Below are 12,771 nucleotides of genomic sequence, written 5' to 3'. Positions count from 1 at the left end.
AACAACTGCAATCTGCAATCAAGCGTTTGCGTCTCTTACAGTGCTGTGGAGGAATTTTGGCCCACTCATTTTTGCATAATTGTTGTAATTCAGCCCCATTGGAGGGTTTTCAGCATGAACCACCTTTTTAAGGTCATCCCACAGCACCTCAAGACTTTGACTACCACTCCAAAGTCTTCATTTTGTTTTTCTTCAGCCATTCAGAGTGGACTTTCTGGAGTGTTTTGGATCATTGTCGCGCTACAGAACCCAAGTTTGTTTCAGCTTGAGGTCAGGAACAGATGGCCGGACATTCTCCTTCAGTATTTTTTGGTAGACAGCAGAATTCATGGTTCCATTTATCACAGCAAGTCTTCTAGGTCCTGAAGCAGCAAATCAGCGCCCGACCATCACACAACCACCACCATATTTTACTGTAGGCATGATGTTCGTTTTCTGAAATGCAGCGTTACTTTTACGCCAAATGTAATGGGACACATACATTCCAAAAAGTTCAACTTTTGTTGTGTGGTCTTTTGTGACCTCTTGGATGAGGCGTTGCTGCACTCTTGGGGTAATTTTGATTGGCCGGCCACTCCTGGGAAGGTTCACCACTGTTCCATGTTTTTGTCATTTGTGGGCAATGGCTCTGTGTGGTTTGCTGGCATCCCAAAGTTTTAGAAATGGCTTTATAACCTTTTTCACACTGATAGATCTCAATTACTTTTTTTCTCATTTGTTCCTGAATTTCTTTAGATCTCGGCATGATGTCTAGCTTGAGGATCTTTTGATGTAATTCACTTTGTCAGGCAGGTCCTATATAAGTGATTTCTTGATTGAGAACAGGTGTGGCAGTAATCAAGCCTGGGTGTGGCTAGAGAACTTGAACTCAGGTGTGATAAACCACAAGGCCATGTTAGTTTAGATTTTTTTTCTCCCTTAATAATAGAATGTTACATTTAAGAACCACATTTTATGTTCGGTTGTTTTGTCATTGACTAATATTTAAATTTGTTTGATTTGAAACATTTAAGTGTGACAAACATGCAAAAAAATAACAAATCAGCAAGGGGGCAAACTCTTTTTCACAACATTGTCACACAGTAGAAGAGAGTGTTGTATTTGTGTTTATACTGTATATCCATCCGTTTGTTAGTTAGCAGTTGAGGTCGTAATCAATAACTCTCAATGTAATAATATTGTAATATTTTTCCAACTATGCTAATATCTAGTGATGCACCAGTTGGCATAGACTGATATATTGATACTCCCGATACCAAAAGTACCTAATACTGTTATATAGTCTCATATTAGAATATTGATACAGCAGAACTTGTTTATGTCAAAGCCCCTTTTGTACATAAGGCATACACAATATTAAAGCACGAGTGATATCTTACATTATATTGATATTTTTAGTCCCACTCCTAGTTAGCATGCTACTTTCTGGTTAATGGGGATGACTGGTGGTGGGCAGTGCATTAGTACCTGGGCCTTCGGTGGGGACTTGACCAACTTCTGTTGTTATTTCTTAAAAACAAAAATAATAATATATATTGTCATACGTTGCCATTTACCCTGACTGGGATTCAAACCACAGTCCCCTTTGCCAAGATGTCTTTATCCATCACAACAATCAGTTGCTTAAAAAAAAAAAACTCTTACATTATATGTAAGTGCCAGGTACTATATGTAAGTTCCATATTGGCTGGAGTGCAGCATTAATAGTTCTCGCTTGTAGTTGAACAATGCCAGATCACTGTTTTTGTCCTGCGACAGTAGCTGTATGTGTCCTATTAATTAGTGTGTGGAAAAAGGTCATTAGAACAACTAATCTAGTGGTGGTCCTACATACTATTCCATGTTCTTGTATTCATGTGCAAGCCTACAGAAAGCATGCACAGGCCCAACCTTTGACCCAAGCACATAACCGAGCAAACACCCCCCCACACACACACACCCCACCCTCCACTCACAGTGCTAATTATCCAGAAGCCATTCGGAATCCTAATTTCAAAATGTGTTAAGAGCTGCTCTCCTTACATAAAAGACAAAAGCGGCAAAGAAGGAAGGAGTAACCTTGGTTCCATCTGTTCCCTCTTTGCCTTTCCCCGCAGAACGCTGCAGACCTGCCACGACGACGCGGCCAAATTTGTGCACCTTTTGGCCAAGCCTGGCTGCAATTACCTGGAACAAGACGACTTTATTCCCTTCCTGCAGGTACTGGGCAGCCGCACACGCTCGCCACTTTTTCTTGGCTGGGCCAAGTCACTGAGGACTAATTCACAAATGTTACTATAAGCTCAGCGTACACTTTATTAGGCACATCTGCACAGTCTTAAGTTGTGATTGACGCTGTCAGAGACGTATGCATTTAGAAATATGTTTGTTATTGTAGTCATAGCTTGCAGTGAACCTTTCAGGTAGCCAAAATAATTGGAAAAGCTCTCAGTATGAAGCAGTGCCACCACAATAATAAACATACAGGCCTGCCAACATGTATGCATTTTGTTGCTTGAATATTATTTGAAGGATTATGCTCTTGCATTGATGCCCAGTGTACACTACGTACACCACCCAACAGTGTACTAGTGTACACCAAAACAATCTAACCTCGACCTGCGGTGACTCGGACGGAAAAGGCTGGAATTGGTCGGCTTGTACTACATTATTTCCCATGTATATGACTTGTTCAGAGGGCATACAGCCCACCTTTGCGAATGGCTTCTCCTCCGATTTCGAATCAACATTTACAATAAAGGTGACTGCTTTAACACATCGATTAGTTCCAGTTCCAGTAGCTACGGTATTTACTTGCCATTGTTCTCTCACAACAAAAGACGCTAAGAAAAGAATAAAAGGTAGTTGGAAAGCAGCAAGAAGGTAATAAGCAGCACTTTTGCCCTGACAGCTATCCAATCAGAGGCTTCAGTTCAATTAATTTTGCTGTACTGTTAAACTATTTTATTCTGGGTGTTCCATTTCAGGATGTGGTGAACTCTCACGCAGGCTTGTCCTTCCTGAAGGAAGCACTAGACTTTCACTCAAGATACATCACCACGGTACAGTGACACACCACACGCACTTTCATACCGGCCAACCATTTCTCCCGAGAAACTTCCATATTTTGCCCTTCTTTACCATCGCTCTCCCGGTTAAGTAGTTTACTGTAAATGTCTTATTTAAATGGCTTATTTTGAATTCGGTCCCCTATTTTTCCTCAAAATGTTAGTTTTTTTCCAAATGCAAATGTTGATACATATGCACACTTTGATTGTTTATTTGCACGTTTGTGATTGTTGCCCATTTCCATTGGCACAGGTGATCCAGAGAATATTTTACAATGTGAACCGCTCCTGGACTGGCAAAATAACATGTTCAGAGCTGCGGAAAAGTAACTTTCTTCAGGTAGATTACTAAAAATCAACTAAACTACAAATAACCCCCACCTCCCACCCACCCAAATGTAATTCTCTATGTAATGTTTTTAATAAAATATGTCAGAATGTTGCGATGCTGGAGCAAGAAGAAGACGTGAACCAGCTGACCGAGTTCTTCTCCTACGAACACTTCTACGTCATTTACTGCAAGTTCTGGGAGCTGGACACGGACCATGACCTTTACATCAACCAGAAGGACCTGGCACAGCACAACGACCAAGGTGCTGCACACGTCTCTTTTTTTTTTTTTTTTTTTTTTTTTTTTATTAACGTAACAGTACTAACATCTGGTGATTGTTTTTCTTCCAGCCATTTCCCAAAAGATGATTGAGAGAATATTCTCAGGAACGGTAACAAGGTAGGTCACTGCTCCTTCTAAGAGGAGATTTAAATACCCTGTCATGTGATGGCATTTTGAATACACAGAGATGATCCTGAGGCCCATTTCTGTTTCACAGCGTGTTGCCGCATGATAATGCACTGCCCCCTGTTGCCCCAATACATAATTCCTGGAAGCTGAAAAAATCCCAGTTCTTGCATGGCCACCATACTCACCAGACATGTCGCCCACTGAGCATATTTGGGATGACAACAGCGTGATCCAGTTCGTACCAATATCCAGCAACTTCACACAGCCATTAAAGTGCTCATGACACCAAAAATGTTTGAAAAAAGCAATCACAAAATGAAAGTACTCAAAGCATTTTTGTCATACAGCTCTCATAGTAAAAGAACTATGAAATAGGAATGAAGTAGAAGTGGTGATTTTGACACGCCCCCCTCCAGCAAGTTTTCTGAACCGATGCCATCTTGCCTGTGACATCACGACCAAAACACATTCCAGGAAGCAGATTCAAACACATGATCTCACAGCAAAGCCAATAAATGTAGATTGACTTACTGTCACTAGGGCAGGCTTTTCCACCGTCCAACAAATATATAGCAACAGAAATTCACAGAGTGGCGAATGCATCAGCATACACACTCCCCCCATTTCAAATTAAAATTTTCAATGGTTTTCAACGCAACATTTTTTGTGTCACTTTTCCATTTTTGGCCAATTTAAGGTACAGAGAGGACAAGTGGACCTATATTCATTCATTCATGAAAAATATGTTGTGTTTTTGAGTGTTGAACGTGTGTGGCTTTTTTGTGTCCATCAGGGACAGGCGTGTCTTCAAGGAGGGCCGCTTGAGCTACGCCGATTTTGTTTGGTTCCTCATCTCAGAGGAGGACAAGAAAACAGACACCAGGTATGTAGAAACAAGTCACGATGTATTTGTGCTGTAAAAGAAAGCAACTTGACACGTCCCCTCTCATCCTGGCGCTCCCAGTATCGAGTACTGGTTCCGCTGCATGGACCTGGATGGGGACGGCGTGCTGAGCATGTACGAGCTGGAGTACTTCTACGAGGAGCAGTGCCAAAAGCTGGAGAGCATGGCCATCGAGCCGCTGCCCTTTGAGGACTGCCTTTGCCAAATGCTTGACATTGTCAAGCCAGAAGTCAAAGGTCAGACTTTTTTGTCTCTTAAATCAGACCGACTCCACATTTTCTAACATTCAGCATGTTGAACCTGCAGTCTTTGATTGACATGTGGGTCTGCAGCTGCTGGTGTCATATGGTTAGTTAGCTTTAGCCCGAATGTGACCTGAGGTCCAGCGGGTGGCGTGCGGAGTCATTTCACACAGTAATTCGATGTGACTGTTTTAGAGCTTCAACAGGAATTCCTTTCATTACGAAAAGTCACTTAAATGATAAATTGATTGAATGGCCTGAGGAAAAAACATGGTAATTCATTATAAAAACATGTTTTGTTACAAAACATACACAAAAAAAATATTGAACATTTTTTAGTACAGCCACTTGTTGCTAGGCAGGATTCACGTAGCACAATCAACTTTAGCCCCATAGGCTTACTAGGAGCTGACAGTGCAGGAATAGGAAGTTGTAGTATTAGAATAGGGAAAAGAATTGCTGCTTTATGAGAATTAAGTTAAAAATTTGCGTGGAAAAAAAGTACAGTTATGAGAAACAAGTGTTGTTTCTTTTGTTTGTTTTTGTCTGATGAAAGTAAAATGGAACCGTTTGGTTTTGCTGCAGGATGAAATGGTGCACTTCATAAATTAGATAGCATCATGAAGAAAGAACATGATGTGGAAATATCGACGCAACATCTTAAGCCATCAGCCAGGAAGTTGAAGCTTGGCCAAAAATGCGTCTTCAAAACAGACAATGACCCTAAGAATACCACCAAAATAGTCAGTGGATTCAGGACAAAAAACAATGTTTTGGAGTGCCCACCCATAGAAAGTTTTTAAAAGGCATGTGCCAGCAAGATGGCCTCCAAACCTAACACAGCTTCACCAGTTCTGTCAGGAGGAATGGGACAGAATCCCAGCAAACTATTGTGAGAAGCTTGTGGAAGGATACCCAAGACACTTCCCCCAAGTCATACAGGCTAAAGGCAGTGCTACCAAACACTAAAGAAATGTATGTAAACTTTTGACTCTGAAAAAAGTACCTTTAAAAAAAACCTAAAATATTCTCACACATAATTGCAGCATTTAGCAAATACAAATAATTTTGGTAATCCTAAGTGATCTAAAACAGGAAAGATTTAGTCTGACTTCATTTCAGATAGTGAGAAACACTTCTCACACACTTCTCAGAGCTGACATTATTAAACCTAACTTTGTGCATTTACACACAGCATTACCATTTGTGAACAAGGACGAGGGGAAAGGAAGAGTAGGAAATACGCGTCTGTCTGTGCCGCGTTGGAGAACGTCGTACACATAAGTCTCAATCTGCATCACACATGGCGTGTTCAAGGACCACCCAACAAAGTGACCACAACGCCCAAAGAAGACACATTTGTGAAAGCAATCTTGGGGGCTTCCTGACTTTGGGGGTATTCTGCAAAAGTGGCTCAACCAACCCAGGCTGCGGCTCAACAAAACCTAAATTCCCCGAAAAAAAAAAAAGGAAATAAATAGGTGCAACAACTATCTTTTTCATATTTGAAATATGTCTTCTTGTTGTTTCTCATTATGACCAATAGATGGCAGTGTTGATGTGTTTTGTAGCAACCTTATTAATTTTTTTCTTCTAAAATGTTTTCGTTGTTATCATAAAGAAGTGTTTTCTTCCAGTTGATTGATGCGTCAGAGTGCCGATTCCTCCAGCAGATATTGTAATCTAAGAAGACTAATGGGCTGAGTATTGTGACATAACACGTCTACTAACATTGGCCTAATTATTTCATTTTGCATTTTATTCCTTGTGCTTGTGTGAGCATATCTAGCGTATTCCCTCAGCTGAACATTAATCTGGCTTGTAGATGGATATCAGGGAATGTTTAGTTCCCTCCGTAGGTTCTAAATCAAAGGTGACGCCATCTTCCAATTAGCTAAACAGTGAAACAGTACAGGCACTTTTGGTACTACCGGCTGTGGCTGTTCACATGAGGCGTTCGAGCGCATTAAGTAAATCTCAGTGTAGGCGCTGATGTAGTCAAGCCATTTTTAACATTTTTATTCACGTACCCCCAACGGCAGTCTGCGTACCCCCAGGGGTACATGTACCCCACTTTGGGAACCTAGGGGTTAGAGGCGTACCTTTTTGTGGAGAAATCTTTTACAACGCCGTGTCATTCATTGGACGGAGGTTTTATTTTACTCAGAAAGGAACATGAGGCTTATAATTACACCAATACAATATTGAATTTGTATTAAAAAGAACAAAAAAAACGTGCCGTCTGCCGGATGGGAGGTCCTTACAGTTGTTGCCTCTTTGAGTCTCTCTGATGGTGATGTTGGTTGCAGGGAAAATCGCCTTGCGAGACCTGAAGAGGTGCAAGCTGTCGCACATCTTCTTCGACACCTTCTTCAACATCGAGAAGTACCTGGACCACGAGCAGAGGGACCCCTTCTCTGTCATTAGGGTGAGCTCAGCATCATCACGCCGCCTTTCGGGATGTCTGTTAGCATGATGTAACCTCTGTGGCCGTGTTTGACAGGAAGTGGAGACGGACGGCCAGGAAATGTCAGACTGGGAGAGATATGCCGCAGAGGAGTACGACATCCTGGTGGCCGAGGAGGCCGCCGCTGATCACTGCAATGACGTGTAAGACGCTTTTACTACACGACACTCAGTGCACACCTGATGAGGTACAGCGCCACCATCCAATGACCTCCAGCAACAAGGCTGCATGCATTGTGTGTTTTCTTACCAACACACACATTTCACCTAATGGGAAGAAATACACTCTTGATCAAAATGTTAAGACCAGTTGAAAAATGGCAAGAATGTACATTTTGCACTGTTGGATCTTAAGGAGGTTCTAAGTAGAGCTTCAAAATGCAAAAAGAAGAAATGGAAGTGAGATTAAAAAAAATTTTGAGTAAGCAATTTATTGCAAACAGCCATTAAAGTGAAATAGGCTGTTCATCAGCTCATCAAAGGTTTAAGACCATAGCTGAAAAAAACAAAACAAAAATAGTAATAACATTTTCAAAAAAGGGCTTTTTGTAAACTTCCCTTGCCATCCATCCCCAAATGTTGTCAATTGGCTTTAGATCAGGGGAACATGCAGGATGGTCCAAAAGAGTGATGATGTTCCTCTGGAAAAAGTCCTTTGTCGGGCGGGTATTGTGAACTACAGCGTTGTCATGTTAAAAAAGCCAGTCGTTACCACACAGACGAGGGCCTTCAGTCGTGAGGGATGTCCCCTGCAACATCTCCACATAGCCAGCTGCCATTTGACACCCCTGCACAACCTGAAGCTCTATTGTTCCATTGAAGAAAAAATGTAGCCCAGATCACGATGGCGCCCCCTCCACTGTGCCATGTGGAAAACATCTCAGGTGGGATCTCCTTGTCATGCCAGTAACGTTGGAAGCCATCAGGACCATCAAGGTTACATTTTTTCCTCATCAGAGAATAAAACTTTCTTCCCCCTTTCAATGTCCCATGTTTGATGCTCTCCAAACGGGCATTTTTGTGGCGTTTTTTGCTCTTCATACCCTTCTCTCGCAGACGCTGTCTGATGGTTATTGGACTGCACTCGGCACTGGCAACATCCTCCATTTGAGCTGAGACTTTTTTGTTCCCTAAATTCTTGCAATTTCTCAACTGGTCTTAACATTTTGATCAGGAGTGTATATGAGGGGCCACTGACATGAGGTGGAAGTGCATCACAGTCTGACTGTTAGCTCGTAGTTGATGAGTTTGTTGTGTGGAACTTTAGGACCACCACCAACCTGTGAAGGTGGGCCACCACCTACCACGGAAGGTAAGACCACCACAGTACCAAACAACCAAATGTTCTCCTCTTCCTGCTCTCCGGACCAGTCTTCTCCTAAGAAACAACTCCCAACGTGTTACCAAAAGCCGTTTTGTTTTTTTTTTGTATATTGTATGTGGATTTTAGATGGTCTGGTCTCCTGCATCATCTCTGCTTCACCTTCATGTGCTTCTCCTTTGGCGTCTCCACCCACATCGTCCTGTTGGGTTTTGCATAATTTTTCTTCGGGTTAAAAAAGGAAAGAAAGGAAACGCAAACTTTGGAACTCCATGTTTGTAAAGTAATAGTTTTTCAGTGACCAATGTTTGCTATTTTGCGTCTTTTCAGGTACGAGAACCCGCTGAGTCCCTTAGAACCTCACATCTCAGCCGACCTGGCTCTGACTAAGAGACACCTCTTTGAGATCCCCAGTCCTCACTGCAACTTGGACCTGGACAAGTACGAGTATGAGGACGACTTTGAATGACAAAGCTACAGCTAACCTAAGCTACGCTTCTGTTCAGTGCAGCCTGATGCTGCTGCTTCTCCTCCTCCTTGGCACTTTACACCTTTTTACATGATGAAGAAGTTGCCTGAAAATTTGAGTCCGATAGACTACACCTCCATCCCGTCATTGGCTAACTTGACATTCCAGTGATCGTACCAGAAGCTTCTGTACAACAATGTAAAAACAGTCACCTGCTTTGATACAGTGTGTGTTTGTGTGTGTGTATAAGAGAGAGAGAGGTCATTTAATTTATAAATATATCTACAGACTGTAAATATTTTTGCTGTGATGTAAATGATTTGCTTGGAATCACATTATTTTATATGTCAACTTAATAAAGCCTTATATTTCATGACTGCCAGTAGAAGACACTTTTCACTAGCATGGCATTTTTATTCTACTCACTGGACACTTCATTAGGTACGAGATCTCGTGAAAATGTGACAAGCTTTCTCATTTGGAGAAAAGCTGTATGATGAGAACAAGACATCAGAAGCCAATCAGACTGAACTATGGCATAGATGCTATGAATGATAATGAGTAATAACAGTAATATGGAAGTGACTGTGCAAGGCAATATTGGAAGCACCCATGAAGTGCTTTAGGCACACCTTGCAATCCAACCTACCCTGGTGTTCACAGTGCCCGCGAGTGACGTGACGTGGATGCCGTACAATACACGTCTGAAAGCTGTAAAAGTCATCCCCCAACAATGCAACCCAGCCTTTACCAATAGTGCCAAGAAGGCAGAGCTTGGACACACTCGCCTTCCTGGCAAAACACGCATGGGTGTCCAATGTGTAGCGCAGGGGCCATCTGTGGAACGTGGCTCATTGCAGAAATAAAAAACAAAAACCCAGCAAAAGGGCAAAAAATATTGCTAATTAATAAAAACAGATTTGTCTTTAAATGTGTTTATTATTTCTTTATGATAAATATGAAAGGTCAGCTGGATAGCCCTGATGTACAGTAAATAAAGACAAACACGAGAAAAACAGTGAGCTGTAGTAGAAAGATTATTAATGTTATATATTATCAGAACAGTTGTTTATTTGGTCTTTGAGTGTCGATTTGTAGCACAATAAACATTTCAAAATGCATCTGCATTGTTCTGTGACTCAGTTAAATTAATATTTTTTCATTGCACTAATATTTTTTCATTGTACTTTTCTTCAAATTAATGTTAAAGTCTCGTCTCGTTCTCATGGACCCACTCTTGTGCATCGTTGGGTGTCTCGTGACACCCCTGGTAGGTACATCTGATGCATCTAATGTTACGGGCTGAGCACACGATTTTTATTTAGTTTTTTTTATACTTGTATATACAATGTTCCCTCGCTCCATCACAGTTCAACTTTCGCGGACTTGCTGTTTCTTTTTTTTTTTTTTTTAGCACAATTTTAGTGGGTTTTTTTTGTTTTTTTTACAGCGTATGAACGCGCATTGTGTTCTGCGTCCTAAGGGAGAACCCATGCATTGTGTTCTTCGTCTTTATTGGCTATGGGAGAATCTGCCCATTGTCTTCTGCATCCTGACTGGCTGTTGAGCATTGTCAATCTCCTTCACGCTGAACTGCCGTGTTTCCTGTTGTCTGATCGCAAGCAAACAACTTGCAGTGACTCTGAACTCTGTATGTTTGACAAAACCCACAATGTTGACGAAACGTTCTGCACCCAAAAGGCAGAGGATGATGCTAACCATTGCACAAAAAGTTTGACTTCTGGACATGCTCAAGTAAAGCAGACGTTATGCGCCTTTATGGATAAATGAAACTTTGGGAGGAGGAAAATACGACGACAGGAGCAATATGTTTTAACAAGGATACAAAAACGCCTCAGCGGAGCGGCACCAGGACGAAGAGGCATGGTCAGAGGAGTGAAATACGCGACTCAATAGTTTCTTGTGTCCAACCTCGTAGATTGAGCATTAAAATTCAAACAAAGGTTTGAACTTAGTGTTTAAACAAGAGAAAAATGTGAGAAAAATGTTCAAGCCTGTCTGAGAAAAGTGTATAAAGTGTATGGTGAGGGGTTTTACAGCCTTAAAACATATCTAACGTAAAAAAAAAATGGACAGTACATAAAAATGTTAAAAAAAAAATTAAGTTGGCTACTTTTCTGATTTCACTTATTGTTATTTTGGGAACCCATCCCCCGCGATAAACAAGGGAACACTGTATAAGCCCCCTTCTTGTAAAGAGCAATAATAAAGTGTCAGCATAGATGTGCAATACAAAAACAAGACAACAAGGTGCAGTGTGTGTGCGTAGAGTTACAATTTTTGGGGGGTGGGGGGCTTCATAGTGCAATGGTCTAAAACATTCAACATTACAATATTATTTGGCATCCTGATGTTAATCTTCATTGTTGGAAACACATTCTAAAAATATTAAAAATTGGATCGATATTGTACATTTTTATAAATAAGAGTGCGGAGAACTGAGTCCTGTGGAACACCACTACATATTTGTAACAAACTGTCGACCTGACAACTGTCATAAAAAGAAACCAGCGAGAGCACCACCCCTCTAGCTTATTTACTACCAATGAGTATTAGGGCCACACTGGAAAGAAATACTACACAGGAAAAAAGTACAAATACTATCAGGGAAAAGTCCACATTGTTACATTGTGGGGTGACCTATGAGAATATTGTCTGATGGTTGCAAGAATGAAGTTGTACTGTTATGAGAAAAAAAATGCAATAATGTGACCAAGTCAGACTATTATAATATGAGGATAAATGTGTAAATTTACTACAAAGCTGAAGAAAAAGTTAAAAGTTGAAAGCTAACGATTTTAATAATCATTTAAAGGAATAATGACAATCTGTAATTTACGAGAAAAACGTTTTAATCTTAGAATATTCCGAATTTTATGACAAAAAAGTTGGAAAATGAGAATAAAGCCCAGAATATTGATAAGATAAAGTTGTAATTTTACAAGAAAAAAGGTAGTATCACAAGAATAGTAGTAGATTTGACCAAAAATCTGCGAATTTTGCAGGGCTGTAAATGCTGAATGGCGAATGTGCGGGGATCCAAAGTGCTGAATACAATAAAATCAATAAATAATGAGCATAAAGTCAAACAAGAAAAAGTCACAATATTACCAAAAATAATTATGAGAATCATGAGAAAGTTGCATATTTGAGATTTTTTTTTTTAAATTGCAACATTTTAAATTATATTAGAAATCCATACAAAAAATACAAGAATCATCTTTTTTTCTGAAATTTTTGTCAGTGTGACCCTAACCCTCCTTGGTACATTTACAGTACGTTCTTAAAGCGCCCATGTTGTACAAGTAGGTGTAACTATACTGTACTGTATATACACATAGTGTACTGTTACTACTGGACTACTACGTAGGTAGATAAAAAAACTAAGTGCTGCCTTGGTACTTTGACTTCCAGTCCAAACCTCAGAGTTCAACATCCACAGCATCCTCATTGTCATCATCAACATGATGATCAGTGGCCTGGACGCAGGTGCCGAGGACGGCTTCTTGAGTCGGGGGTGGTCTCATGAGGTCTTCCAGCATGTGGGTGGTCTTGTGGC

General features: G+C 40.8%; 2 protein-coding genes across 6 annotated transcripts in view; one reads left to right on the top strand and one right to left on the bottom strand.

Moving 5' to 3' along the window:
- ppp2r3b (protein phosphatase 2, regulatory subunit B'', beta) overlaps positions 1 to 10,310 on the top strand; it is a 27,624-nt gene extending 17,314 nt beyond the window's left edge. For 3 of the 4 annotated variants that reach the window (XM_054786615.1, XM_054786616.1, XM_054786618.1), the window contains 10 exons: positions 2,097 to 2,199; positions 2,967 to 3,041; positions 3,301 to 3,387; positions 3,484 to 3,640; positions 3,729 to 3,777; positions 4,583 to 4,672; positions 4,754 to 4,929; positions 7,245 to 7,363; positions 7,439 to 7,545; positions 9,053 to 10,310. In XM_054786615.1, coding sequence (XP_054642590.1) covers positions 2,097 to 2,199; positions 2,967 to 3,041; positions 3,301 to 3,387; positions 3,484 to 3,640; positions 3,729 to 3,777; positions 4,583 to 4,672; positions 4,754 to 4,929; positions 7,245 to 7,363; positions 7,439 to 7,545; positions 9,053 to 9,191 — 1,102 coding nt within the window. In that variant the 3' untranslated portion in view covers positions 9,192 to 10,310. Of the gene's footprint in view, positions 1 to 2,096; positions 2,200 to 2,966; positions 3,042 to 3,300; positions 3,388 to 3,483; positions 3,641 to 3,728; positions 3,778 to 4,582; positions 4,673 to 4,753; positions 4,930 to 7,244; positions 7,364 to 7,438; positions 7,546 to 8,668 lie in introns of all 4 variants that reach the window. The other variant, XM_054786617.1, reaches the window with a different exon arrangement.
- si:ch211-269e2.1 (cohesin subunit SA-2) overlaps positions 7,730 to 12,771 on the bottom strand; it is a 27,450-nt gene continuing 22,408 nt past the window's right edge. For both annotated transcript variants that reach the window (XM_054786612.1, XM_054786613.1), the window contains exon 32: positions 7,730 to 12,770. In XM_054786612.1, coding sequence (XP_054642587.1) covers positions 12,635 to 12,770 — 136 coding nt within the window. In that variant the 3' untranslated portion in view covers positions 7,730 to 12,634. The remainder of the gene's footprint in view (position 12,771) is intronic.

Source organism: Dunckerocampus dactyliophorus, chromosome 9 (assembly GCF_027744805.1).
Source record: "Dunckerocampus dactyliophorus isolate RoL2022-P2 chromosome 9, RoL_Ddac_1.1, whole genome shotgun sequence".
Classification (NCBI taxonomy): Eukaryota; Metazoa; Chordata; class Actinopteri; order Syngnathiformes; family Syngnathidae; genus Dunckerocampus; species Dunckerocampus dactyliophorus.
Note: the sequence above shows the minus strand (reverse complement) of the source record. Positions and strands in the feature narration are given on the sequence as shown.